Genomic DNA, 24,122 nt, shown 5'->3' with positions numbered 1-24,122 from the left:
AACGTTGTTCTGGAAGCTGGAATGCACCGTTGATGCTAGACTGGCGTAAGGGGTGATGAGTGGTGAAGAATGTCAGCGACAGGACAGTCTTGAAGTGATTCAAAGAGCTTAAATCAGCCGAGAGAACTTAGTGATTCCAAAGACAACCTTCTTACAAATAAATAACGCTTGCATACCGAGACATGTCCGACATGACCTGACTTCTGAAGATATTGTTCACTAATCGGTGTCATTTACCCAATTCCGTGACCCTCGGGGACCTCCAACTTATACCCCGACAATTACCTTGCATAGCCATCAAATCGACCTTGTAATGTCAATCAAGCAATCATTGCGCCAAGTCAACACCGTCATCCTGACACGTGAGATTGCGACATATACCCCGCGGATGGTGATGGAGCCGTATGCCCAAACTGGAAAGGAGCGCCGATGATATAACGTTAGTGTAACATGCGTATTCAACGAGTATAAAAGGTATTATACAGATGCCACCGATTCTGATTCAGGATATCCAACTCAAAAAGTACTCCCAACCTTTGTTATCAACTCACTCAAACATGTCTTCTTCAATCGTCCCAGAGTATGAGGCTGCGAATGAGCAGTATGCCGCAGCCTTCACCAAAGGAGACCTTGCTCTGCCTCCATCTCGGTATGACATCCGAGTTCTGAATTTCCTTCACAGCTAATAGATCACAGTCACGTCGCTGTCGTTGCTTGCATGGATGCTCGTCTCGACCCAGCTCAGGTTCTCGGGATCGAGCTTGGCTCCGCCCACGTAATCCGCAATGCAGGCGGCCGAGCTGCAGATGCTCTCCGCTCTGTCATCATCTCCCAGCAGCTCCTTGGAACCCGAGAGATTGTCATTGTTCATCATGTTGGTCCTTTCTCTCCGTCTAAACTTACGTGACTAACCTGTTGTAGACTGACTGCGGCATGCTCACCTTCTCCGATCTGGATCTCAAGACAAAGGTTCGTAAGGATCTTGGTGAAGACGTTGATCACATTGCTTTCCTCCCTTTCGGAGACCTTGGACAGAGTGTCCGTGACGATATCACTTTCTTGAAGAAAAGCCCTCTTGTTCTGGATGTTCCTATCACAGGCTACATCTATGATGTTAAATCTGGCAAGATCAACAAGGTTGATGCTTAAATTTAGCCTACGAAGAGGAATCGTTGGGAGTTAGGGGAGTTAGTGGGGTGAGCTGTTTGGAGATGATACCAGGTCGTGGCGTCGTGATGATGTGTTCAAGGTGATATCGGAGAGACTTCAGATAGTAATCTATTGTGACTAGCTTATAAGTAAACTTAATGACCGTGGTAGGGCTCAAAGATTGAAAAGTAGAAAGGTAAGATCAGCCCAGCAGGCTTCTAGTCGCAGTTACACAAAAGGAATGTGACAAATGAGACAGCATGTATATGATCCATGATTGATCCGTCACTGGTCGACGTGAAGATCTTCAATGATCTTGTCGGCGGCTGCAAGAGCGAAACAAGCAGCAGTGAGGGTAGGATTGCAAGCATTCTGGGTAGGAATGACACCGCATCCTCCAAGAACAAGGTTATCAACGCCCCAAGCCTTGCCGTTTTTGTTGACAACACTATCAGCTGAAGTGCTGCCCGCGCGGTATGTGCCGCAGATATGGAGAGCAGATCCAGGAGCGAGGTACTTGGGCTCAGCACAAGGAAGGAAGCCGCCAAGCTTTCTAGCGACATCGATCATGCTGACAGAGGAAAAGAGGACACAGGTTAGCATTGTACTGTACATTTGTGCGACGCAGGGACTTACTCTGTAATCATTCGCTTGCAGCGCTCTTCCGCTTCCTCATCCAAGATGAAGTTGAAGATTGGCTGTTTCAGAATGTCAGCTCAGACATGATATGTATGACAAATTTTGGTTCCACATACCTGAGGCATTCCAAACTGATCTTTGGTCTCGGTAGAGAATGTGACACAGTTCTCATATTCAGGTTTCATGTAGCCAAACCAGCGAAGATCGACAACGAGGCGTTGATCGATGTTTGACGGGACTTCGCCATAGCCAAAGGCATCACGATGAATCTGAGTATGCCAAGGATATTTCTCGGATACCGGGAAATAAACCTGAGGGTCAGGATCGTTGAAGGGAAAAGGAAGCGGGTCATTCTCATGTGCTGCAACGTGAGCTTTGACGACCTCTTCGTCCCGGACGCTGTTGACTAGAGTCCTATCAAGGACAACCTGACAAAACGCCATAGGCTGCTCAGTCAAGTAATGGCCCTGAAGATCTCTGTCAGACTAAGTTGTGGTGTTTGTTCGATGAGTAACCCTACCAGCATAGGCAGCTTGCCCTTCAACTTAGACTTGTACAAGATACCCGGAGTAAGAACGGCACCGGCACAGACGACGTACTTCTTGGCCTCGATGTAGTACTCTTTGTTGTTTTCAAGGTCGTTGATCACGGCGTAGTGAATCTGGCCCAGGGCATCCACTTCAAGCCTGTCGCACTGGGTGTTGGGCCTGATGTCGAACAGTCGTTCTTCGCCCTTATAAAAGTACTCTGGCTTAGACAGCTCACCAAGAATGGTAGCAGTGCAAGACCACTCAACGTACTCTTTGTTACCTTGTTTGCGTTTGCAGGCCAACGGCATGCTCTTCATCTCACGATCGGGATAGGCCTCCGTAAGGACGCGCTTGACGAGCCTCTGGCGAACAGAATCATCAAAGGCGTCGTCGGTCTTCTTGAAGAGCTTCTCAGCCCGACTGTAGAGAGCGTTCCACTCACTGTCGCTGAAAAGGTCAGACCGTTCAATCCCCTTGTGCTGTCGAGGGGTGCAGCATGTCCAGTGAGATCCCATACCGCCAACAACACGAGTTGCGGCTGCGGCAGGTAGGTTACCATAGGCCTTCTGCTCCGGGTTCTGACCATTGAGGACATAGGCTGAGTCAGTAGGTCTTTTCAGGTTAGTGTAAGCCCTATCAAGAAGAGGATGTTACCTACCTGCGAGACCAGGATGCTGGCTCAATGACAGGCCTTGCGGAATTGGTTGGCACCGACAGTGGGTGCAGCTCTCCCTACACACGATATAAGTTAAAACCCCACACGACTTTTGGGTTGCCATACCTTAACAGTGCTAGATCCGGGATTAGACTTTGAAGATTAAAGGGTGTTGGACTGGAAAGACTCACTTCGTGAACAAGCTGATATCCTTCTGAACTGCAACGCTATTCTTCTTATGATCGCCGACACGGCGAGTTTCCCTTTCTCACAGTGAGCAGCTGCGCATATATCCGTTCATGCAAGAACTTACTGCTGGCCGATATCAATCATGGTGACCTTGATGCCCTTTTTGACGAGGGCATGAGCGAAGGTGGCACCGATTGGGCCAGAGCCAACAATGAGAACATCGGTCTTTTCCAAATGAAAGGTGTCACTAGCAGAGCTAGGACTCGGAGTAGGCTTGTGGACCATGATTGCAAAAGAGTGACTAAAAAGAGTGACAGAAAGGTTGTAGCTATTTTGGGGAAGTCTGAAGGGCTGATGATTGTCCTTTGTGAGATTGAGAACAGCCTTCTTATAGATCTAAACTATGGGAACCCGCTGGACTTCTTCTCAAGTAGAGTTCTTCAAGAAGTTAGAGCATATCAATACTTTTACGCCCAGCTGAAAATGTGATTGAGGGGTAAGGGTTGTCACATATCTGAAGACTCCACCGCATGCGTACTTCAAAGGACGTTATAGCGAAAGGTGAGACTGTTGAGAAACACATATCGTATTCTCTTTGCAAGTGAATCCGATTCATCCTATCGTCCAGGCAACTCTAGGCATTTATATAAAGTTCTCCAGAAGAAGGCTCCTGGGGCAATGCCAAGGTTATTGGGGGCTGGCTGAACGCTGAAACATTACGCAAAGAAAGGTGGTGGAGATTACGGACCAAGCCAAAGCATTCCGAATGGTATTTTCCCCAAGATCCTGGTGCAGGCCAGCCTGAAAGCAGCATCACCTATTGGCCTAGGATATGAATGACATGTGGAGTATTACACGTGGCTATCTCCACGAACTTGAGCTGGCACAATGGCTTCCTGGCACATGAACTCCCTAGACAGACTCTACCCAACCAATACTGTATTTGAGACTTCCGGAATGACGCTACGAGGACCAAGCGGTGATCTAGGGTATGAGTACAGTCAAGCATCTACCCTTGGAAAGGATATCCTGAATAAGAACTTTTGATAGCATTGCCAAGTTAAAGGAAAGTTTGATTACACCAAGGTCCCATAGAGCCCATAAGACCTAACTCAGACCCTTATAACATGACCCAAATATCCTTTAAAGGAGCGACCAAAATTGCGTCAATGGCAAATAATAAGAAAGACTATCTTCAGGTTTGTTCCTGATTTTGGTAGATAGGATTAGTGGTGAATCCCAAGTTCAGACTCTGCCAATTCCACAGCATAGCAAGATCACCCAGCTCAGCCTCAGAGATTGTCTGCCATCCCATCTCGAACTGGGGCTGCCCATCAGTGAAGCTCTGCATGCTACTGGTAACATCACCAGGCCAGGGCTGCCCATTTGGTGCAGCGGGATTCATCTGCTGAGGATACGTGTAGTTCTGGAACCGATGATCCTGAATATCCTGAGGAAACGGCATCAAAGGCTGCTGACCAGCCTGCATTCTGCCAGGAACCACTGGGGGCACATTGCTATATGGTTGGTATTGAGCAACGGGCAAAGCATGCTGCGTAGGTTGAGTCAACACCTGTGCCGGAGCTGGTGCGATTTGGGCCAGCTGAGAGCTTGGAAGTCTGGCGGCTGCAGGAACAGGGATAGCGCCATTGCCCCGAGGTGGTTGATCGAATCGACGCTTCTTATGAGCATCAGTAGCCTGCATCCCGGCGGTCGACGGCAGTTTCTTAATCAGCCGTCGTAACACGTCATAAGGAGCTTTGGCTGTGTTGGTAGCGGTGCGCAGCTTCTTCAGTGTCGCAAAGGCTCGAGCAATTGAGCCGATGACTTCCTCGCGACGTGGCACGATGCCGTCTTCAGCGTGAATGATGACTGAGCAGAGGAGCGCTGCTGTGTCGAAGATACAGAATGGCACAAAGTGGAAGGTTGTGTCTCTGGTCCAGACGTACTCGAAGAAACGATGTACAGCTTCCATGAGACGTAGGGCATAGTCAATGCCTGTCTCTCGGAACTCGAGATCAACAGGAGGTGCCGTTGACCTCTTCATCGACTTGGCCATGTAGCCTCTGAAAGGGCCAAGAGCAATGGAGAGGGTGCAAGTATGCATGTAGTGACGATGCAGGGCAATCCACGGCAGATCCTGGTTAGCAGGGGTATTGGGGTGATCCAGAGCATACTCAGGCGGAAAGTTCTTCATGAAGCCTTCCAAAATGGCCTGATAGTCTCGAATCTCATCAGGCTCAGTCAGAATCTTCGGTGGACCAAAGCGTTTGAATATGAGGCTGACAAGTTCTGACTGAAGCTTGAGATGCAGCATGGGCGAGGCTGGGTAGTCTTCGAGGGTAAGACTTGGAAGGCCTACGTCGCATTCCGCACGGTCTATGAGCATTGGACGAGCCAATAGTGACGAAACAAGCCTGTGGCCAATTAGCATGCATGGAGTTCAGGTTGTAGGCAGCACCTACCAGTCCCAGGAGTCAACGATACACCATAGTCGTCTCTTCATCTCCAGCTCGAACCCTGACAGTTGGCCTTCGGGCTTTTTATGAAGATCTGGACAATAATTAGCAATACGCTACTCAGTCAATAACTATCAACTGACCAATCATCTGCGCTTCTCGCACAACAGCGCCCAATACCTGCCAGCACTCTGCAAATCGTGCCTCAGCCTTGAACCAGTAGCACGAATGTAGTAGGTACTGGACTGTGTAAACATGCCCGTGGCCAACAGGAATGGCGCTGTGAAGCTCTCGAGCAGCATCGTGATACTTCTGCGTCAGTTCCTTGACAGATTCACCAACATCACTTTCGATCTTGGCCCGGAGTTGGCCATCGACATGCTGCACGGAACAAGCGCAGACCATGAGCAGCAAGCATGTCCACTGGACGCCACAAGTTCGACCTTTGGTGTAGTCATCCCACCAGCGGGCGTACTCTTTGCTGAAGTAGGGCGGGTAGACGATGTAGTAGTAAAAGTTGACCACGTCAAGAAAGCTCTGGACTAAGCAATCTGCTAACCGTAAGATAATAATCACGCGATAGTATTGGCGGTCTTACCAACGACGTGTCTCGGAGGTAACACGTCCAAAGCACGCTTCAATTGAGCGCTGGTCTTTGGGTCAAGTCTGTACTGCTCAGAAGGCTTTGTACTTCCTGACTGCGCGGCGTGAGCAAGGACGCGACAACGAGGAGGGAAGACTTACGTCATGATCAAGCTTTGTCAACAAATGAAGACGACTGTATCCGATCGCTTCCAAAACGTCACCAACATCTGAATCACTGTCGTCATCCTGTCCCGCTAGATCCCTCTTTCTCTTGACCTCAACAGAGGCGGACCAAGCATCATCACCGGAGTCAGCCTTAAAATCATCCCTGAAACGGCATTGGTCGGCGACTTTTCGCTTCTGACAGTTGTTACAGGGCCATTGACGGTTGCATTTCTGCTTTCGTCGATGACACTCTGTGCAGGCGGAGCGTAGGAGGGCTTCTGGTTGGGCGATAGCCTCTAGAGAGGACGTCCGAGAATCATCGGGCATGGTGATGTAGCGATAAGTCGGATGTGCAGAACAGAGGGCGGGGCATCAGATCTTGGGTTTATCTAGTTTATGTTTAGTGATCTGCGATCGACGGCTAACCCCGATATGGTAGGGATCCACGCTGTGTAAGGGTCGAAAAGGAGGCTGCGGAGACGGAATAACGAAAACAGGTGCAATAATGTTTTTCCATTAGGTGAGGCTTGCTATGTCTCAGTTGTTTGGTTGTTGGACCCTGTCTTTTGATGCAGGGCGAGTGAGAAGCAACTAGAAAAGAGGGGCGATACGGAATAGGCTACGAGCAGTGAGCAAAACAGGACTGGCCGTCACACAGGGCAATCCACCAAATGATATCGTAGAACCAAATGGTCATTCTCGTTCGGTCCATTCTCGTGTCCTGGAATACCCTCTGGTGTACTCTATTGGTGTTGGACTCGAATCCCGCGATCAAGTTACACAAATTTAGGACATCATGGCTGGCCTGCTCCAGACGTCTTCCCATAGAACCGACCCTATCTAATCAGTCTATTCTTGACATCCAGAAGCCAAAATCTTCTCTGTTATCCAAATAAGGCGGAGGAGCGGGATAGCTGTTAGCGAAGGGGGCATGCATGACATGCATGTTCCCGTCGGAATCGCACCAGACCTGTTTACAGGGCCTTGAAGGCCCAGGCGCATCCGGATCCTCAGACCGAACATCTTTAGTGATAGTATCGAAAACTCTCCTTGGAAGCGCAAAGGTGCACTCTTTGAACTTGGGTCTGCTCTTGACAAACTGCATCAGCCTGTTGACAATTATATCGTGCACCTCAGGGTTGGAGAGACGATGCTCATTGTACTCCTTCTCAAACGATATGCAAAGTCTCTGAAGGTTGGGGAAGCTTGTGCTTGACAGTGTATTCAGCACAACGCTCAGATGATCAACATTTAGGTGGTATGGATGGACCAGCCTGCGTATAGCGTTTGTGTGCTCGTCGTGGTGTCCAGCAAAAGCTTCATTTTCTCTCTGAAGAGGCCATCTGATTTCGAGAGAAGTGACTGCAGCAAGCCACTGAGGGAGCACCAACTGCCCGATATGCGATATCATTGCTTCGCCAGACATGGCAATCGTGTTGCTCGAGTACAGAAGGTCAATCATCTCAGCATAACTGCAAAGCTCAGCCAGTATTCTCTTAAGCTGTGCTCTGCTTTCGATTACGTACTTCTGCCGACATGAGAGCAGCCAGCTCATCATACCAGTTTCCCCAAGCTCCATATTCCCATGCTTACAATCATCTTCCCAAAACCTTTGCTGGCCCCCAGGTATGCCTTGAAGCCTAAGTTTCATCTTCCCCCGATGGCAAATGCCGCCGAACCATTGCCAAGAATCAACCTTCTCGTCATCAGATGTATGTTTTTGTCTAAAATATAAGCTCATGTGAAGACGACGATCGCCAAAGGCCAGTCGCAGAATGTCCCGTCGAATGTTGGGAGGAAGCTTGAACCATGGAGACTTTTGGAACAGCGGAACAGGCCTCTCAATCATTTCGCTAGGATCTTCATCCTGGAACCCTGGCGGTGTGAGGGCACGAGGCCGTGGATTAGGCAACAACATCATCTCGTCCACATGGTCTCTCCAATGAGGCAGGGAATCGTCAGCTTCATCAGGCCACCAATACGATGGCGACATTGGTGAAAATGTGGGAGAGGTTGGCGTGGACGGAATGTCTATGTGGTAATAATCAGACCACTGGTGTGGTGAGGGATATTGTTCTGCTTCTTCTATCTGTCTCAGTGTTTCTGCTCCAGCCTGATCGCGTCAGGCGGAGGACAAGAATTGCACAGCGACGAACCTGCTCCCTGCATTTCTGGCTGATCTGGGTCTGGGGCCCGTCCTCTCTCTGGAGAATTATCCATTGTTGCTCCTTAGCGAAATGTGATGATGGAGGAGGAAAAAGAAAAGAAGATGACGATTGTTGCCTGCAGCGTTACATATGTTGATGGAGAGCTGACGGTGCACGTGCTTTATCCTGCCAATGCGGTTTACATAATCCAGCATTTGTTTCCAAGGCTCCCAGGGTAGATTGAGAGTCTCGATGAAATTATGACGAGATATATAACGTGCAGATCATACCATCGGAAGTGTGCACAGCAAAAGAGGAGTTGTTGGAATACGCAGGTAGCTAATAATAACCCCATTCACTTTGTTAAGATGTATTGCTAATTTGGACCGAGGACCAAAAGGCCAATGCTCAATGATCTGATTCAAACTGTCAATACTACCAATGAGATCTCATACATCACAACTTCGGCTCAGGTTCTCTGGCAATTGTAAGCAAAACTACCCTAGCATCTAGTGTCGGATCATGACTACTCACTTGTACTCATTTTTCATCTCCCTAAGTTTCTCCATGACGCTGACTGGGTCTGTCTCTCCAGTCGCCCTTTGGATGTCGGGGTCCTATTTGGTTAGTGCAGGATTCTCAACTTTGCTGATATGAGGGCCTACATCCAGTCTCATGAACACATTATGTTGCTAAACAAAAAATATCAGTCAAGTGCTCGTAACCAAACCCATGGGACTTCTGCGCGACCTTTTCGTGTCCTATCGTGTACTTGCCCACTGTGACGGGGTTTGCGTCAGAGAAGCTCAGAAGCTGCTGCACTGGTTTACTCTGTAATACAGAGATCGCGAACTTGGCATTGCTTCGAGTATACTCATGGCCAGGCTATGTCGTCAGTCTAATTCCTATGTAAAGTTAACACTGAATCGGGTAACTTACAAATACGACCGTATCGTCTGGAAGTGATGCAAGATGCTTGTTCAGTGCCACGTGCATCTCCTCTGCAGTCCCCTCAAAGAACCTCCCACACCCTGTCGTGTATCTGTAAGCAAACTATGTCTTTCCCAGATAGTTTGAGCAACTAACCGCCAGTGAACAAGGTGTCGCCTGTAAAAACTGCCTTTTGATCCCCATCTTGGAAGAAGAAACAGATGCTATCCTGCGTATGACAAGGCGTATGTATACTAGTTATCGTGATGTTCCTAAGCTTGAATGTCTCACCATGACCTGGAGTTTTCGTGACTCCTTCACAGTCCTTGCCTCCGATAATGTCAAGTTTGGGGTTACCTAGTGCAGCTAGCTAAGTCTTCTCGTTAGTCCCCAAGGTCCAACGAGACACTATACGACACATACAATCTCTTCGTTACCACCAGCGTGATCCCAATGACTGGATGATATTAGAGAGAAGCACTATTAAGCAACGTTGGCTGGATGACTGACTGATGAGTGTTTATCACAGCGACAAGATTGAGTTTGTTCGACTGAATAGCTGCAATGAGAACCGGAATGACCCTCAAGACTTTGTCAGTTGAGTAGTAAGTAAATCCAGATCAAGTGCTTACTCTTCAGGATTCGCAGGGTCTATAATCAGAGCGTCGCGACTCTCATCGTCGACAACCAGATAAGCCCAGTTGTCGTTGCTTCCCCACCCTGCTCGGAATCAGCGAGAAGTAGCAGACAATGGTTTGGCGGTCACGTACACATAGGGATCGGCTGAATAAACATGTTGCAAAGCTTTTGGGTTGATAAGATAAGGGATGCAGGCGACGATGTTATCTGCAACCGATAGTTTAGTGGTCCAAGTCATTTGTAGTCTCTATATCTATGCCCCTCCTGTTGAGCTTGTGACGAAATTGCATCCATTCAGCCGAGGTAAGGTAATTAGAACAAAAGAGGAAATTTTTACAGAGGAGTTTAGTGCGAGGCGACGCACTTCCGCCCCCGTCAGTGCCGGGCCAGGATGTGAGCGATTGAGCCAAACGTGATTGGTGTTCTAGGCTTATCAGCCACTACTGAACTTTAGGTGTCAGCGCGGCCAACCGCTAATCTTTAGAGGCACGACCCCTGAAACACTTATCTTCATCCGGTATAACAGGCACTGTTAGGTAATCGGTCACAGGGTGAGCCTGGCATTTTGCGGGGTAAATGCGCTGAATCTCAACTTCTACCGATCGTTATCTTGGACTTGAACTGACAGAAACCAACAGTAGCCACGCTGTAACAGTATTTATTATCATATTCATCATTACCACAAGTCACCAAGATAAACTATTGAGTAACTCGTTATTTTTATTGTTGCTCTTCGTAGCAAATGCCTCCTCATCAGCCCAGTCAGGGCCGAGTCGCTCGCTCCAGGGGCGGTTGCGTAACGTGCAGGTCAAAACATGTAGGCATCGGAACTATCCCCTTACTCTCAATTTGTACTCATCCATTTATAGGCGAAATGTGACGAAGGAAAACCGACCTGCAAGTCATGCGCTGCACGTGGCCAGAAATGCGGTGGATACCGTTTGGATGTTCGTTGGTCTACCAAGCATGAGAAGCGCACTCGACAGCCTCAATCGCGACCCCGTCAGTCTCGAACAGAGGATTCACCCTCGGCACGGTCCACGGAAGCTCAATCAGACACGCATTCCCAGGCCTCATATAGATCAGAGAATGCACTCGTGGCTGGTAGAGACTCCATAAATTCGGCAGCAGCGATTATTCCTATTAATTTTGACCCAGCCGCGAGCGCGTCGGTCTTTCATCTCAACGGCATTGTGTCACCCTTGTTCCCAATGTCTGCAGACGGCGATTTCTTCTCACATCAACTGGAACATGAAAACGAGGAAACAAGTCATACTTTTAGTGGCACCGACAGCGAAAACCACGACGCGTACTCTCTATCAAACATGACGTCCTCCGTATCGCCCTTGCAGTGGGGAGACGATTTCTTAGGCTCTGTTCATAGCGTTAACGACCTAGTTTCGGCTCCAGAAACCCTCTCTATTCCAGTTGACAATATGACCTTTGACTTCAACATGCCCTTACCGACAGTCGACCCTGGTAGGCTGACCTTCGAAATGACACCAAATGCAATCACCTATACGCCATCTGTCCTCATCGAATACTGGTTTCGCCATGTCTGTTCTCTCTGGTCCAATTACGATTCCGATGTCAACCTTAACCGCACAATTGCTGCTGCATTATGGTCCAACTGTGAACTCGTTTATCTCAGTCTGCAGGCTATGTCGGCCGCCCACTTGTCAGCTAAAGTGCCAATGATGCGACAAACATCGATAACCAACATGAAGGCGGCGGCCGAGATTATGAGAGCTGACTTACACACCGTTAAGTCCCATCAACTCTTCAATACAGTACCTGCAAGTCTGTTGTTCTCTCTGATGGGAATTGGAACCAGCATCTGCTGGCTCAATGCCACTCAGCTGGGACTGCCATTTCTCTGCGAAGCAAAAGCAATCCTTCATGCTGTTAACAAAAACAAGCACGCATTATCTGAAGAACAACGTCGATTGCTATGCTTCTTCAATAAGAGTTGGCTCTACTGCGAAATGCTACTGTCGATGGTGACATCGAGCTGTAAAAGCCTACAGAAGATGGAAGAATTGGGCGACGTCGAGGAAGCTGTTCCTGTCACTGCGCCTGTGACGGCAGACCCAGCCGAACAAGTTCCGCACCCATGGACAGGAGTCTCAAGCGACAGCTATAAACTGTTCATGCGGGCAATGAAACTTTGTCACAAATTTAGACGCAAGATTCGGAAACCACAAGATATGTTTGCATCAGCCAACATCAGCGCCGCCATGCAGCTCATTGAAGAAGCCGCCGTGGTGGAGAAGCAGACTTGCGATCTGGACGTGGAATTTCGCGAGACAATTGGAGAGACCAATGACAAGAAGTCGCCTAACCAGCACCTCTTCAACGTTGCCGAAGCCTACCGCCAATCAACCCTGTTACAATTGTACCAGACCTTTCCAGAACTCATCGTAAGACGACACGCGCTGGATGAGTCCCAAGCGAAAGATGCTCAAATTTTATGGGATAACTGGATCACCCCGATCGCTTTGAACCTGGTAGGCATACTCAAACTATTACCTACAGACTCGGGTAGCAAGATGACCCAGCCATTGCTCTGCGTCTCAGCCAGCACTGGACTAAGGCGAAAACACATTGAAGTCAAGGCCGCTACTCCAAAAGACATTCCCTTTAGTCAAGATGCCAGTCTGGAGGATTGCGACATGATAAATTACCTTGACTTCGCTGGCCTTCACGATGACCTGCCAGAGGAGTCTGAATCAGAGCCAGATCCAGATGCAAATGCGGGAATCATGGCTGCCAGGCAATTTCTTCACAATCGTCTGGACACGCTCAAGACCGTCCTACCACCAAAGCCAGTGGTAGTAGCGCAAGACTTGACCAAAGCTATCTGGCAAGCCTATGACACGGAACAGTGTGCGAAGTATGCGACGCATTGGATAGATGTGATGGATAGTCGGAATTTGAAGTCGAACTGGGGGTAGTGTAGTCCAATATGTATTTTTAATGAATGACTGTAGTTTACATTCGAAACCAAGTAATCCTACATAGCGCACAAAACCCTTGCTTCAATATTCCTAATACGTTACAGCTTCGGTGGCTTGCAGCACGACGAATCACTCATAGCCGCCAGCTTGCTAACTTTATCAGTGGTATCAAATCCAGCCTTCTTAGCAGCCACTTCACTGGGAGTGACTGAGTAAGAAGGAGGCACGTCCATGACAGGGTTGCAGGTGAAGAAGTGACGGGGTCTGAGCAGGAGTGTAATCGGCTCAGCGGGCATGACTGGGAAATCCTCTGGAGCGGGGAAATGCGTGATACCAAACGTGTGCCATAGGACGATATCAGTATTAGCGACGCTCTTGGTACCGTCACCAATCCAAGTCCCGAGGCCTCTGGAAGGCTCACCGGATGTCTGAGCAACGTGGTTGCCAGCGGCCCAGAGCTCATCATCCGCATCTTAAATTGGTTAGCATGATGCATAGATACGTAAGGATGGGTGATGTCTTACACTTGGTCACATGAACAGCATGACGAGCAAAGAAGGCTCTCTTCCATACAAGAGAGCCCTCCTTGGGCATCAGGTTCGGCACATCTCGGCTCACAAGCTTATATGAGACAGGCTTGCCACTCTCAGAGTTGAGCTTGTTCTCATTGACAATATCCCAGGAGCGAGATGTAGCACCGTTATAGTCAGTTATAGCCTGGCCTGTCGTCTCGAGTCGAGTGCGCTTAGCATAAAAGGCGTTGCCGTAGAGGTTGTCTGGGCTGCCAACCGGGGCATCCGAAGGTACGGCATCAACCATATGGACCGTGTTCTCGTGTCCGTCGATGCTGGGGTTGATACGGAGAAGGAAGAGATGCTGATGGTTATGGGCGTTGACACCTGAGTAGTGATTAGTCTGAGGATTGTAGCTGTCATTGCAAGACTTACCCTTCTTGACTTGCATGTGACGATACCAAATAAGCGATGACGCGTCTTGATCCAATGTCTCAGTTGTCCTACGACAGGGCGACCTCCTTTTGACATCGGGGAGATGGAAGCTGCCTAGCCTGCAGGGCGTCCTAGTCCAGCAATTATGCTTAAATAGCCACGGCGCCGGAGCATGCTGACGCCAGTGAGACATGGCAAGCGGCTGAGTTCATTGAGGATAAAATACCTTGAACCAACATCCGTTTCAAAGCGGACGTGGCACAGCTAGGCATAAGTGACAGTTTCCGTGCTAGGGGACGAAAGAAAACGCAGGATCTCGATCCTAAATGACAAAAAGACTTAGGTAAAATAGCCTAAATTTAGGATGACTTTTGCTAAGTTTATTTTGATACCCCGCAGCAAGGTCTGCTGTTTTCTTGCTCCCTGAGGGCAGTCGTCCTTTTCCGACGTGGCTTGAGCTGAAATGGATAGCGCGAAGCTTACTGGTGTTGAATTATGATCTTCCAATCAACGATGGATGGCTGGCTGAGGATGAGCATGAAAACAGTCTAGACTCCAGCGTTTACTGCCTCTGTGGCGTTTCCGTCAGAGCAGCATGATTTAATAATAGCTCTCTGTCCTCATTAGGTCCTCGTCTCTTTCTCATCTGGATTCTAATTTCTTCTGCATAATTCAGTGCGCTTCATGCCCTTGCAGTCAAGATGGAAGTGAATTACACCGCTATCACGGACTACTACATGATCAGGTGTTTCAGCGGGGGAAACTTCTACGTCTGCAAGAAACCTTCGACTAACTTAGAGTTTGTCGGATGCTGCAACTCGGATCCATGCGCCGACGGGTCTGGAATCTGCCCGCAAACAGACCTACGACCGATGAGCTACAGCCCAGGGCGAACAGCATACAAATTAGGTCTTGAATGCGGCGCTCTTCACAATGCATCTTTTTATAGATGCGATTTGTCAATGCCGCATTTCTTGGGATGCTGTGGTGTTGATCCTTGCGCGAGAGGCTGTCCCCAGAGCCAGTTAATCCCGGCGCAATTACCAGCGCTAGAAGGATGGCGAAAATTATTTCTCGAGCCATATCGTGTGCAGAATAATACAGCTTCGGATTTGAGGCCTGGGGTAGAAGTGAATAGCACTTTTGAGGCACCTGATTTTTCCAATATTAATTGGGATCGTGGTAAGCACGAAGTTGGACCTGCGACTGTTATAGGAATCTGTGCGGGTTTTCTAGCTGCAAGTCTGCTCGTTCTGGGACTTATACGGCATTATTGGTATAGGCAACCGATTGATATTTGGCGAAATTCATGCTGATAATTGTCCAGGCCGTCTTCAACTTCACCAAAACATGAACAAGCAGATACTGCACATGCCCCGTTTCTGGCCCACGACTCAAGTGACGATATCGCGTATTCGCAGATGGAAGAGACGATACCACATACCAGAATACGAGATAACTGGCATGGCGGCCCAAAGACGTTAGAGCATTGGGACGCACCAACGGTGTTTGGTTGGATCTTCAGCGTTCTTCTCACATTCACGCCCCTCTGCTTCATTGGTAAGACATGTCCCTGGATCTGAAGGGACAAACTAACCGGGAAAAGCCCTGGCTATCACGGCGATCCGTCTTGATAACCAACCTCATTCCGACTACGGCAAAACGGTCTTGCAACTAACGGTACTCAGTCCGTCGTTGTACCCCATCTTATTTGCTGCCTTAGTCGGGAGGTTCTACCGGGTATTCGGCCGATGGTGCCTTGAAAGCCGCGGCGGTGTAAACCTCCCTGTTCTAGAACAGTTGATCGGCAGTCAGAACTTGGCTACCGCCATTGAGCGAATTTTCGTAATACGGACAAATGCCGTTATTGGCATTATAATTCTCGCTTCCTGGCTTCTCTCCCCCTTGGGTGGACAGAGCTCATCGAGACTTCTCCAAGATGCAAAGTTCGACTTAGTATCGAATGGAACGGTTTACTACGCTGATCCAGCATATCAAGTGTCCCACTCGAGATGGATTGACTACCGACATAGCGTTGGCGCAACGTACGCTGCGAGTTTGCTGTCGTCTTCGAAGCAGAAAGCATCGCCGAGGGATATCTGGGGGTTGCCGAAAATTCCCCAGTTATCGCAGGATAGACTTGACAATGGCTCATACGATCTCTACGATGTGAAGAAATCTGACTTGGTCTCGGGCAAAGCCTCTTATGCTTCGTTGCTGGGTATCAAGATCCAAGGCCTCGTCAGGCCCAACGAGCCTACCAAGTTCAACTTTACAATATCAACCTCATATTTCCACGTCGGTTGCGATTTCGTCGACAGTTTCGACCCGTTACGAGGAAAGTTGACGCAGAATCAAACAAATATAGTCGATTTGTTCTACAAATACCCCAGCTTCTCTGCCTTCAACATCCTGCCGCAGTCGTGGTTCAACGCAGATGGGGAAGAAGATGACATTAACTCGCCCTATCAGTTCATATACGTCAAACAAATGCGCGGCTCTCAACTTTACGTCGTAAAGTGTGCCACTCACGAAATCAAGGTCGAAACAACCATTCATTGCGGACCTGGAGACCCAGCGACGACCTGCGAACCACGACAGCAACGGCGGCTTTCTACTGAGAACCAGACTGGAACCTCTCTGTTCCCACCATCGGTCACGCGAAGCGATTTACGTCTCAAAGAGTTGAGTTACGCTCTGTATGCTTGGGCGCAAGCTTCCGGTGACAAGGACGGAGTTCAGCCGTCGCCATCGGAGATGTATCTGATGAAAGATGAGAATCCGTATGAATTCACCAGTCAATTGCCGTGGACGAAAGAAGATCTCGCCAAGTTTCCATACGTGTTTTCCAGGCGAATGACGACTGCTTTCAATACATATTGGGACGCCGGATTGAATCCTGGAGGTCATACCAACGTCTCATACAGCACAATCCCATTGCACAACATGAATGGCCTGGAGACGGGTCAGACCTACAAAGACTCCTTCATGAACACCACCATGGGTACAAGAATAACCACGATTGATGTTTACAGCGCGCAACGCATCTGGGTCGGTCTGTTGCTATTCACAACAATGGTGCTGCAAATTCTTGCCATTTGCGGCCTCATTATCGAGATTCTGATCCAAGGCCCTGACGTTCTCGGTTTCGCTAGTACCCTAACCAGAGACAATCCATTTGTGCCGCTTCCGGCAGGTGGATCACATCTCGACGGACCTGAAAGAGCAAGATGTTTAAAGAATATGAGGCTTGAGCTCGTGGATGTGCGCCCTGAAGATGAAACTGGGTATTTAGCCGTGAGGGCAGTGTCATCGGCCAAAGGGCAGGATACGAGCGTGATTGAAGGGAGCGTAAAATCGAGAAAGTGGGTGCACTTGAATAGGAGGAGGCTGTACGAATAAAGGGACTAGCCTCGATAGAGAAGCTCCAAGTGCCGGGGCCGAGATATGGTAACTGCAGTAAACAGGGATTGCTCAGGTCCCTGATAAACTAAACAAATTTATCCTGTCAATGCCAGACTCAGATCTCGCTGAGTCACGCTTCGAGCTTCCCATAAAAGCGGTGCACATGCCCTCGACAGCGGTTCCGATAGGACACGGGTGATACCGAGCGTTATTTACGGAGTGGCACCCCCTGGACTTGGCTCTAGACGGCCCTGACGGCGCCCTAGCTCGAGGGCAAAAGGCTTGAATCACATCATGCCCCGGGCGTTGGGATGAGAAAAGGCTTAGCTGTTCACTAGTGACGCGTCTGTGAAATGCCATACGCTAAAGCCGTACGACGCATCCAATAAATCTACCGAAACAGTCCGCGGGCCCCGCCTCGGTTGCAGGGATCTCTCATTGTCTCGTAGCGTGAGAGCTTCGAGACTCTGCTCCTTCAGGCCTAAGCGTTGCCGGTTTTCCCGTCTATTTGGGACCAACAGAAATACGAGAATAAATGTAATTTGACTCCCTCGTAAAAAAAACACTAAAAAAGCTCGTTGGGCTGAACTTACATCTCCTTTTTTTTTATTCCCTCTCCCCTCCCCTCCTCCTCTTCCTCTCGTCTCGCCGTGTCTTTTTTTAAACATCAGGCGTTCTTCAACCAGGGCTTAAATTGGTAATCCCCTTCGTCCACCAAAAGTCAAAAGCGGAATTGTCCGAATTCTCTCTTTTTTCTTTAACCTCATGAAATTTGTCTATTTCCAAGCGAGGTGACACGTACGAAGAACAATCTCGCCCCCGAGATGAAGACCGCAAACCTCACACATATGGCCAAGCTGCTGATGCCACGCGCAAGCAGACAGAAGGGCGTCCTTTTGGCCATGGGCATTCTGGTGATCTTTGGATTGATAACACACACTTGGGGATTTTATTTTGAACCTCCCAGTCTTTTGTCGTACCGGTACGTCGCCACGCCAGTGGCTAAAATGTCGCCTAGCATTCCAGCGAAATGTCGCTAATAACAATCCGCTCGCAGAACAACACGGAGATCAAACCCGCATCAAGTGAAGCTCGCGTCGCACACGTCGAATTTAATGCATGATCTATGGAAGCCATTTCTTCTCGACATCAATGCGACAAGCTTTTATACAGATGAGGGGTACCTCTATGAAGTGCCCAAGGAGAACGAGAACTGGGCGAAGCCATTGGGCAAGAAGCTCCTCATTTTGGATGTTGACACTCGATTGGACAAGGGACCTGGCGCTGTGATGAATGACTCGGCGCTGGACTACAAGGAAATGAAGGGACGAACTGGTGGAATTATGAACCATTATCTCTATGGTATGTTCTTGTTTCGCAGCGCGGAGAAGGATGCTCGGCTAACAGACTTCAGCGATGATTCATGGCTATGACTACAAATTTGTCCGAGCTCCCGATTATCCTAAGCGACATCAGACATGGGTCAAGGTCCCAATGATCCGAGAAGCGCTAAAGTCCCACGATTTCGTTGTTTTCCTCGACGCCGACGCAGAATTCATGTACCCCCAGGTCCCATTCGAATGGTTGATGAAGCTATGGAACATCACGGACAAGACCCTTCTTGCGCTAGCAAACGATCCCGATTCTCCACGAAACCGCGACGAAAAGGGCAAGGTCATGCAGAACACAGGCTTCATGATCGCCCAGCAGAGCAACCGAACACAAGAACTCTTCGACGACTGGGAGCATTGTCCAGGCGAGAAGAAATACAAGGGCTGTGCGCGATGGGCAAACGACTGGGCACACGAGCAAGCCGCGTTCTCCAATTACGTACGATACAGCTATAACCAGTCCCAAGACATTGGCACGATACCATGCATGGACGGGAATGGCGCTCCGTACATTGGAGATAAGACTTGTGGCGGAGTCTTCATCCGTCACCATTGGTTCCGCAAGGATGACCCTGCAAAGGATCTCCAACGACTGATTCTGGAGGCCTTCGTCAGTCGGTTACATGCAGGATTTCACAATGAGATACGAGACAATTTCTTAGATGCGAGTCGACATACGTACCCGCTCAACCATTTAGTCTTTTAAGCGTTAGTTGCATGCATATAGATAGACTTTTAATACGAGAAACGTTTTCTACAAACCACGCGATTCTTTTGGAGTGACAGACGACAAGTGCATAACCTGGGGTCATGTCACGACGATTGCATTCTTCAGATTCAGCCCAGGAGGGCGAAGACAAGCTTTCATCTGTATGGTCGAACCGTAAAATCGTCCCTGAGTTAACGTTACCTCGTAAGGCTCGTCTCCATCAACCCCCCCTGTCACATGTTTACCCGTCAGGGAGAGGCAGCCGCTGACATGATGAAATTAGAACCAGACGTTGGCAAATCAAAGCCTCTGACTGCAAGTTTCCACGGGCCGAAACGCCATGATTCTCCACTCAGCCGGCACCATTTCCGCTCTGAAGTGTCTGACCGTTTTGTACGACAGCCCCTTGTCCTTGTCCCTGCGTCAGATCATATTGTGGACACGCGAGGGCTGAGTTCTGTGGAGAATGTCAGCAGGTTTGTATTGGTACGGATATATGAGATTAAACAATGCCAAGTGATGTTCACATGAGTTGAAGGAGTTTATAGGATTGGAATGCTGTAAGTGATTACGACGATGATTACGAGTCAAAACGGTGTCAGAAAAGGTCAGAAAAGGGTCATATTCCTCCGGAAGGAAGAAGGATGACTGCACCTCGGTTACCGGCTGGGCAACCTAACCTGATCTCGGCGATTGCTGTATCTGGTCGTTTACTGCAGTTGTCGTATAGCAAAGCATTTTGGTTTCTGTAGCTGATTACATCTGGCATTCAAAAGCGGTTTTGGGTAATGATAAGAGAAGTGTACTGATATTGTGATTTGCATACAAAGTTCCAATCCCAAAATAACTCACAAAACCGAAAAAGCAGACACGCTACCGTCTAGCGTTAAAGAATATATACAGACGAACTGAAGCACCGACAAAGACTAGCGCCCCACCGCTCTAGCTGATAACAATACGAGGGCCAGACTTGGCCGGGTTCCAGTAGATGGCATCAAGATCGTAGACACCAACAAGCTCAAGCCCCTCGACAGTACCAGGCTTCTTACAATCCGTCTTCTGGGTCATGTACGGACCATAAGTAGCCTCCCAGGTCGCGAAACCGCCAACCTTGACATCCATGCGTCCCAGGTGGACATTGCGCTGGTTACCAGGACCCCAGCCGGCACGAGGTCCAGGAGCGGGTGCAAGGCTGGAGTAGAGATCAAGCTTCTTGCTACCAATGACATTCTCACCAGGGGCGAGGTAGAAAGCGAATTGGCATTTCTTGCCCCTGGCTGCTTCGGGGTACTTGAATGTGAGGAGGGTTGTGATGTCGTTACCGCCGTTGGTGGGGGCTTTGGTAACGCGGCCTTCGTCTGTGTCGTAGATTGCTCCGTTGTTGATGTTGTAGGTGTGGATTTCAGCTGGGGTAAAGTAGTCGTCGTTACGGGGCTCGACAGGAGCAGCGAGGCCAGTAGTGGCGATGGCGAGGATGGAGAAGATGGTTTGAGCAAGCATTTTGAAGGCGAAGGTAGATTTGATGATGGAAGATTTGAAGAGATGTGATTGTTATTTAGATGTCTAGATTGAGAGTGTGTTTGAGATGATGAGAAGACTCGATTGACGAGGACATACTACCTCTTCTTATACACGATGGCTTCATGCATCAATCTTCAGCTCATCACACTTACAATACACAGCATGTCCTGCTCTGCCTCGCGACAAACTCAATTAGCCTAGCAAACCTCAAAATAGCATCCCTCGCAGCCTAGCAACACCTAAAAGAGAATAAGCTTAATCAATACAGCCCAGCCTCCCTGCTCAGCCTTTCCCTCCAGAAGCCTCTTCTCCCTCGAGGCGTCCAAACATCGCGGCGCGATGACATTTTGGCGTGCGCCAGACCAATCAGCGTTGAGTATGGTTTGGCGAAAGTGGCACGTGGTCCGGTCTTTGACGGAGCTTCGACTCGGAGCTGAGAGCTATGGCTTGCATTTATTGATGAATGACCTGCGGGAGTGGAGAAGACGTTCGCCATTTTTGGAAAACCTGCGGAGAAGATTGTTGGCTTGGCCTCAATGCCAAGCTCAGCCCTACGCCTTGGTCTTTGACAGCTCCAATGATGTTGAAGAAATCGTCGGTATTCCGCTCAGCTGCGGAGAGAAGCTTGAAAATGTCTTGGACTCGGCTGTGAGGGTCATGAATTGTTGTGAGTTTAGGACTCGAAAGGAACTTTGGTCTTGTCGACTGCAAGAAGTGAAGGCCAAAGATACACTCAGTTTACCTAAATAATTTCGCCACTTTGACCATGATCACTAATTTTCCTGCCTTTCCAGAAGCGCCACCTAGATGCTTTCCATGGTCCTACCGAAAAGACGCTCTCCTGACTAGAATTACTTTTCGTCCCTAGTGTTACAGTGTTGTTACAGCCTCCAGTCCAAGTCCCCGTCCTCATCCGCTACTGCGATAATGGTCTGGGCCACGGGAATATAGCCTCGTAAGTCGGAGCACCGACAAAGAAGCATAACCCAAGAACCCACTCTTTTGTATACAAACGCAATGGTCCGTTGTCTCCATCATCTGATAGACGAACTCCGAGGGACACGTGATGGTCTAGGTCATTTGCCAGGTATTCTTCATCGGGCTGATCTTCCGACCAGAGCGAGGTGAAGACATGTGTGAGATCATCCTCATGTTGACTAAACAGTTCATCTGACTCATCGAGATTTCGATTGCGGATGAATACCGCGCGGGCTGTTGTAGCCTCTCCAGATGGGTCGCATATGTAGCCCAGTGTTAAAGGTTGATCTGCGTCCATGGCTCTGACGACCTCCTTCGCCATGAGCCTTCGATACCGCAGGCTGAAAGACTTATCCTCATTTACAACAAAGGCATCTTCATCAAGGAAGTCCTTCATGTCATCCACTATCTCCGCGTCTTTGCGTCCTTTCTTTGCCTTGACAAGCTCGACTAGCTGTCTCAGCCGTGTGCGCTCGTAATCTGATAATTGCTGTTCACCTTTCTGAACTGCCTGTGATAAGCGTGGCGATGACCGCGGCGCTCGAAGAGTATCGTCTAGCTTCCAGAGATGGCCTCTTGTAACTATACCAGTTCTGGTGAAGTTGACATCAACGAAGCGACAGCTCTTGTTGAAAGTCAACCTTTTAGCACCCTCGGGAGCTCTAAAGTCGTCAAAGAAAAGGCCATTGATCTGCTCAACCATTGGCTCATGTTGTGACACAGGTGGCTCATCATTCTTGAGTATCTCGCCATTTACAAGACGAAGGGCCAGTATCGCGAGGTCTAAGTTCACACCGCTGTCTTGAAGCCGCGTACTGTTGAGACGTGTCGCGTATTGGCAGCAGTTGGCGATGATGGCCAGACAATCCCATGGCTCAGTGACGCCTCGTTTTCGAACATCTGAAACAATCGTTCCAGACATGGAGCTTGAAGGTGACAGCAATATGGTGTACTTGCCAGCCGTAGCCAGTATGTGATCAATCATTTCGTCATCCTCACTCGTCACAAAGTGATGTCGGCGAAAACCAAGACAAAATTTAGTAGCGCTTTCTGAGAACCTAGCAGACTGGACACTCAACTCGCCCGGTACTACACCAAACATCGGTTTCTTGCCGCTGAGTATCAACCGTTTTGTGTCTTCGAAATCGGCGCTGTGATGGATCAGGACGGTCATCTTGAGACCAGCTCTGTAGTTCTCTTGGAACGTCCACGCTCTCGTCCACCATTTGTCGCGAGTGATTTCGTATATCAGGCATAGCATCTTACGAGCTTGACTATACTCTGCGTTCTTAGACAGCGCGAACCCGCCCTCGTGGTACTTGACAAGGGCACCTTTTATTATCGAAGAGAGGGTCCTCATCTCATCCTCATCTTGGATCGGGCGGCCGAGTAGCGCGACAGGATGATCGCTTAGCGAGTAAACGCGATCCATTGCATCGAGAGCGTGTCTCTTTTGTCGGCACTCAGTATGCGTGCATGCTGGCTGCTTGCATTTCTTCTGCGGGATACTATGTCGATCAATCCACAGAAGCGGTACGTCATGACACTGCATGTACTTGGTGATCCGTTCAAGCACCGAATTTCGTACTGAGGAGCGCCAAGCTTCTTGCCCATCCCTTGTCTCGATTTTGTGGCCGTCTGCCTTGAGATTCTGCGTCTCATGCTCGGAAGCGTCCCAGGTGTACGAAAGCGCAACAAAATTACTGTCTGTGAATCCATTGACAATTTTTCTGAACCAATAAGGTGTCTCGGACTCTTCATTCTCATCTCGAGTAAGCTTTCTCTTTTTGGATTGTCGTCGGCCGAGACATTCGAGGTTCTCGACGATCCATATCATCTTTTGCTGCGGGATCCTGCATTTTTGTATCTGTAGGAGTGACGAGATGATGCTGGGTTCATCTTCTGGTGTGTGGCTGCCTCGAAGGACACGTTTTGTGGCCATTCTTTGGGCCGCTGAAAGGACATTTCGGGTTTAGGGGATGCAGTCGATTGGACATGGATGAGATTTCTGGTGTCAAGGATGACGACGTCAGCGCCGCTAGCCACGAGACGCGTCGTCGGCTGCCAATCACAATCCTGCCTCCCAATACGTGGGTACATGATCAGCTGCATCCCTGCAGTAGTCGG

At 49.1% G+C, this 24,122-nt stretch overlaps 11 protein-coding genes across 11 annotated transcripts; 4 read left to right on the top strand and 7 right to left on the bottom strand.

The window, feature by feature from the left end:
- Positions 1–557: 557 nt before the first annotated feature.
- Positions 558–1,149, top strand: FPRO_15427 (putative carbonic anhydrase; the record flags this gene model as incomplete). The annotated part of the gene is made up of 3 exons (XM_031220255.1): positions 558–649; positions 697–874; positions 922–1,149. The coding sequence occupies 3 exons, from the start codon at positions 558–560 to the stop codon at positions 1,147–1,149; spliced, it is 498 nt and encodes a 165-aa protein (XP_031085932.1).
- Positions 1,150–1,434: 285 nt separating this feature from the next.
- Positions 1,435–3,447, bottom strand: FPRO_15428 (uncharacterized protein; the record flags this gene model as incomplete). The annotated part of the gene is made up of 8 exons (XM_031220254.1): positions 1,435–1,720; positions 1,786–1,847; positions 1,905–2,255; positions 2,309–2,930; positions 2,977–3,050; positions 3,100–3,109; positions 3,165–3,236; positions 3,287–3,447. 8 exons carry the CDS (start codon positions 3,445–3,447, stop codon positions 1,435–1,437), a joined length of 1,638 nt encoding a protein of 545 aa, XP_031085931.1.
- A 910-nt stretch (positions 3,448–4,357) lies between these two features.
- On the bottom strand, positions 4,358–6,698 carry FPRO_15429 (uncharacterized protein; the record flags this gene model as incomplete). The annotated part of the gene is made up of 5 exons (XM_031220253.1): positions 4,358–5,579; positions 5,628–5,715; positions 5,765–6,172; positions 6,220–6,319; positions 6,366–6,698. 5 exons carry the CDS (start codon positions 6,696–6,698, stop codon positions 4,358–4,360), a joined length of 2,151 nt encoding a protein of 716 aa, XP_031085930.1.
- Positions 6,699–7,215: 517 nt separating this feature from the next.
- FPRO_15430 (uncharacterized protein) lies at positions 7,216–8,591 on the bottom strand (the record flags this gene model as incomplete). The annotated part of the gene is made up of 3 exons (XM_031220252.1): positions 7,216–7,843; positions 7,898–8,477; positions 8,528–8,591. The coding sequence occupies 3 exons, from the start codon at positions 8,589–8,591 to the stop codon at positions 7,216–7,218; spliced, it is 1,272 nt and encodes a 423-aa protein (XP_031085929.1).
- Positions 8,592–8,974: 383 nt separating this feature from the next.
- Positions 8,975–10,243, bottom strand: FPRO_15431 (putative hydroxyacylglutathione hydrolase; the record flags this gene model as incomplete). Its single annotated transcript, XM_031220251.1, has 10 exons — positions 8,975–8,996; positions 9,053–9,135; positions 9,184–9,210; positions 9,269–9,403; positions 9,458–9,549; positions 9,605–9,818; positions 9,872–9,905; positions 9,959–10,030; positions 10,081–10,168; positions 10,219–10,243. 10 exons carry the CDS (start codon positions 10,241–10,243, stop codon positions 8,975–8,977), a joined length of 792 nt encoding a protein of 263 aa, XP_031085928.1.
- A 586-nt stretch (positions 10,244–10,829) lies between these two features.
- FPRO_15432 (uncharacterized protein) lies at positions 10,830–13,041 on the top strand (the record flags this gene model as incomplete). Its single annotated transcript, XM_031220250.1, has 2 exons — positions 10,830–10,904; positions 10,957–13,041. The coding sequence occupies 2 exons, from the start codon at positions 10,830–10,832 to the stop codon at positions 13,039–13,041; spliced, it is 2,160 nt and encodes a 719-aa protein (XP_031085927.1).
- A 101-nt stretch (positions 13,042–13,142) lies between these two features.
- Positions 13,143–14,007, bottom strand: FPRO_15433 (uncharacterized protein; the record flags this gene model as incomplete). Its single annotated transcript, XM_031220249.1, has 3 exons — positions 13,143–13,516; positions 13,569–13,943; positions 13,992–14,007. The coding sequence occupies 3 exons, from the start codon at positions 14,005–14,007 to the stop codon at positions 13,143–13,145; spliced, it is 765 nt and encodes a 254-aa protein (XP_031085926.1).
- A 685-nt stretch (positions 14,008–14,692) lies between these two features.
- Positions 14,693–17,393, top strand: FPRO_15434 (uncharacterized protein; the record flags this gene model as incomplete). Its single annotated transcript, XM_031220247.1, has 3 exons — positions 14,693–15,267; positions 15,319–15,551; positions 15,598–17,393. The coding sequence occupies 3 exons, from the start codon at positions 14,693–14,695 to the stop codon at positions 17,391–17,393; spliced, it is 2,604 nt and encodes an 867-aa protein (XP_031085925.1).
- Positions 17,394–18,220: 827 nt separating this feature from the next.
- FPRO_15435 (uncharacterized protein) lies at positions 18,221–19,493 on the top strand (the record flags this gene model as incomplete). The annotated part of the gene is made up of 3 exons (XM_031220246.1): positions 18,221–18,378; positions 18,454–18,758; positions 18,811–19,493. The coding sequence occupies 3 exons, from the start codon at positions 18,221–18,223 to the stop codon at positions 19,491–19,493; spliced, it is 1,146 nt and encodes a 381-aa protein (XP_031085924.1).
- A 945-nt stretch (positions 19,494–20,438) lies between these two features.
- On the bottom strand, positions 20,439–20,996 carry FPRO_15436 (uncharacterized protein; the record flags this gene model as incomplete). The annotated part of the gene is made up of 1 exon (XM_031220245.1): positions 20,439–20,996. The coding sequence occupies one exon, from the start codon at positions 20,994–20,996 to the stop codon at positions 20,439–20,441; it is 558 nt and encodes a 185-aa protein (XP_031085923.1).
- Positions 20,997–21,933: 937 nt separating this feature from the next.
- FPRO_15437 (uncharacterized protein) lies at positions 21,934–23,937 on the bottom strand (the record flags this gene model as incomplete). Its single annotated transcript, XM_031220244.1, has 1 exon — positions 21,934–23,937. One exon carries the CDS (start codon positions 23,935–23,937, stop codon positions 21,934–21,936), a length of 2,004 nt encoding a protein of 667 aa, XP_031085922.1.
- Positions 23,938–24,122: the final 185 nt, after the last annotated feature.

This window comes from Fusarium proliferatum, assembly GCF_900067095.1.
Source record: "Fusarium proliferatum ET1 genome assembly, contig: FPRO_scaffold009, whole genome shotgun sequence".
Taxonomy (NCBI): domain Eukaryota; kingdom Fungi; phylum Ascomycota; class Sordariomycetes; order Hypocreales; family Nectriaceae; genus Fusarium; species Fusarium proliferatum.
Note: the sequence above shows the minus strand (reverse complement) of the source record. Positions and strands in the feature narration are given on the sequence as shown.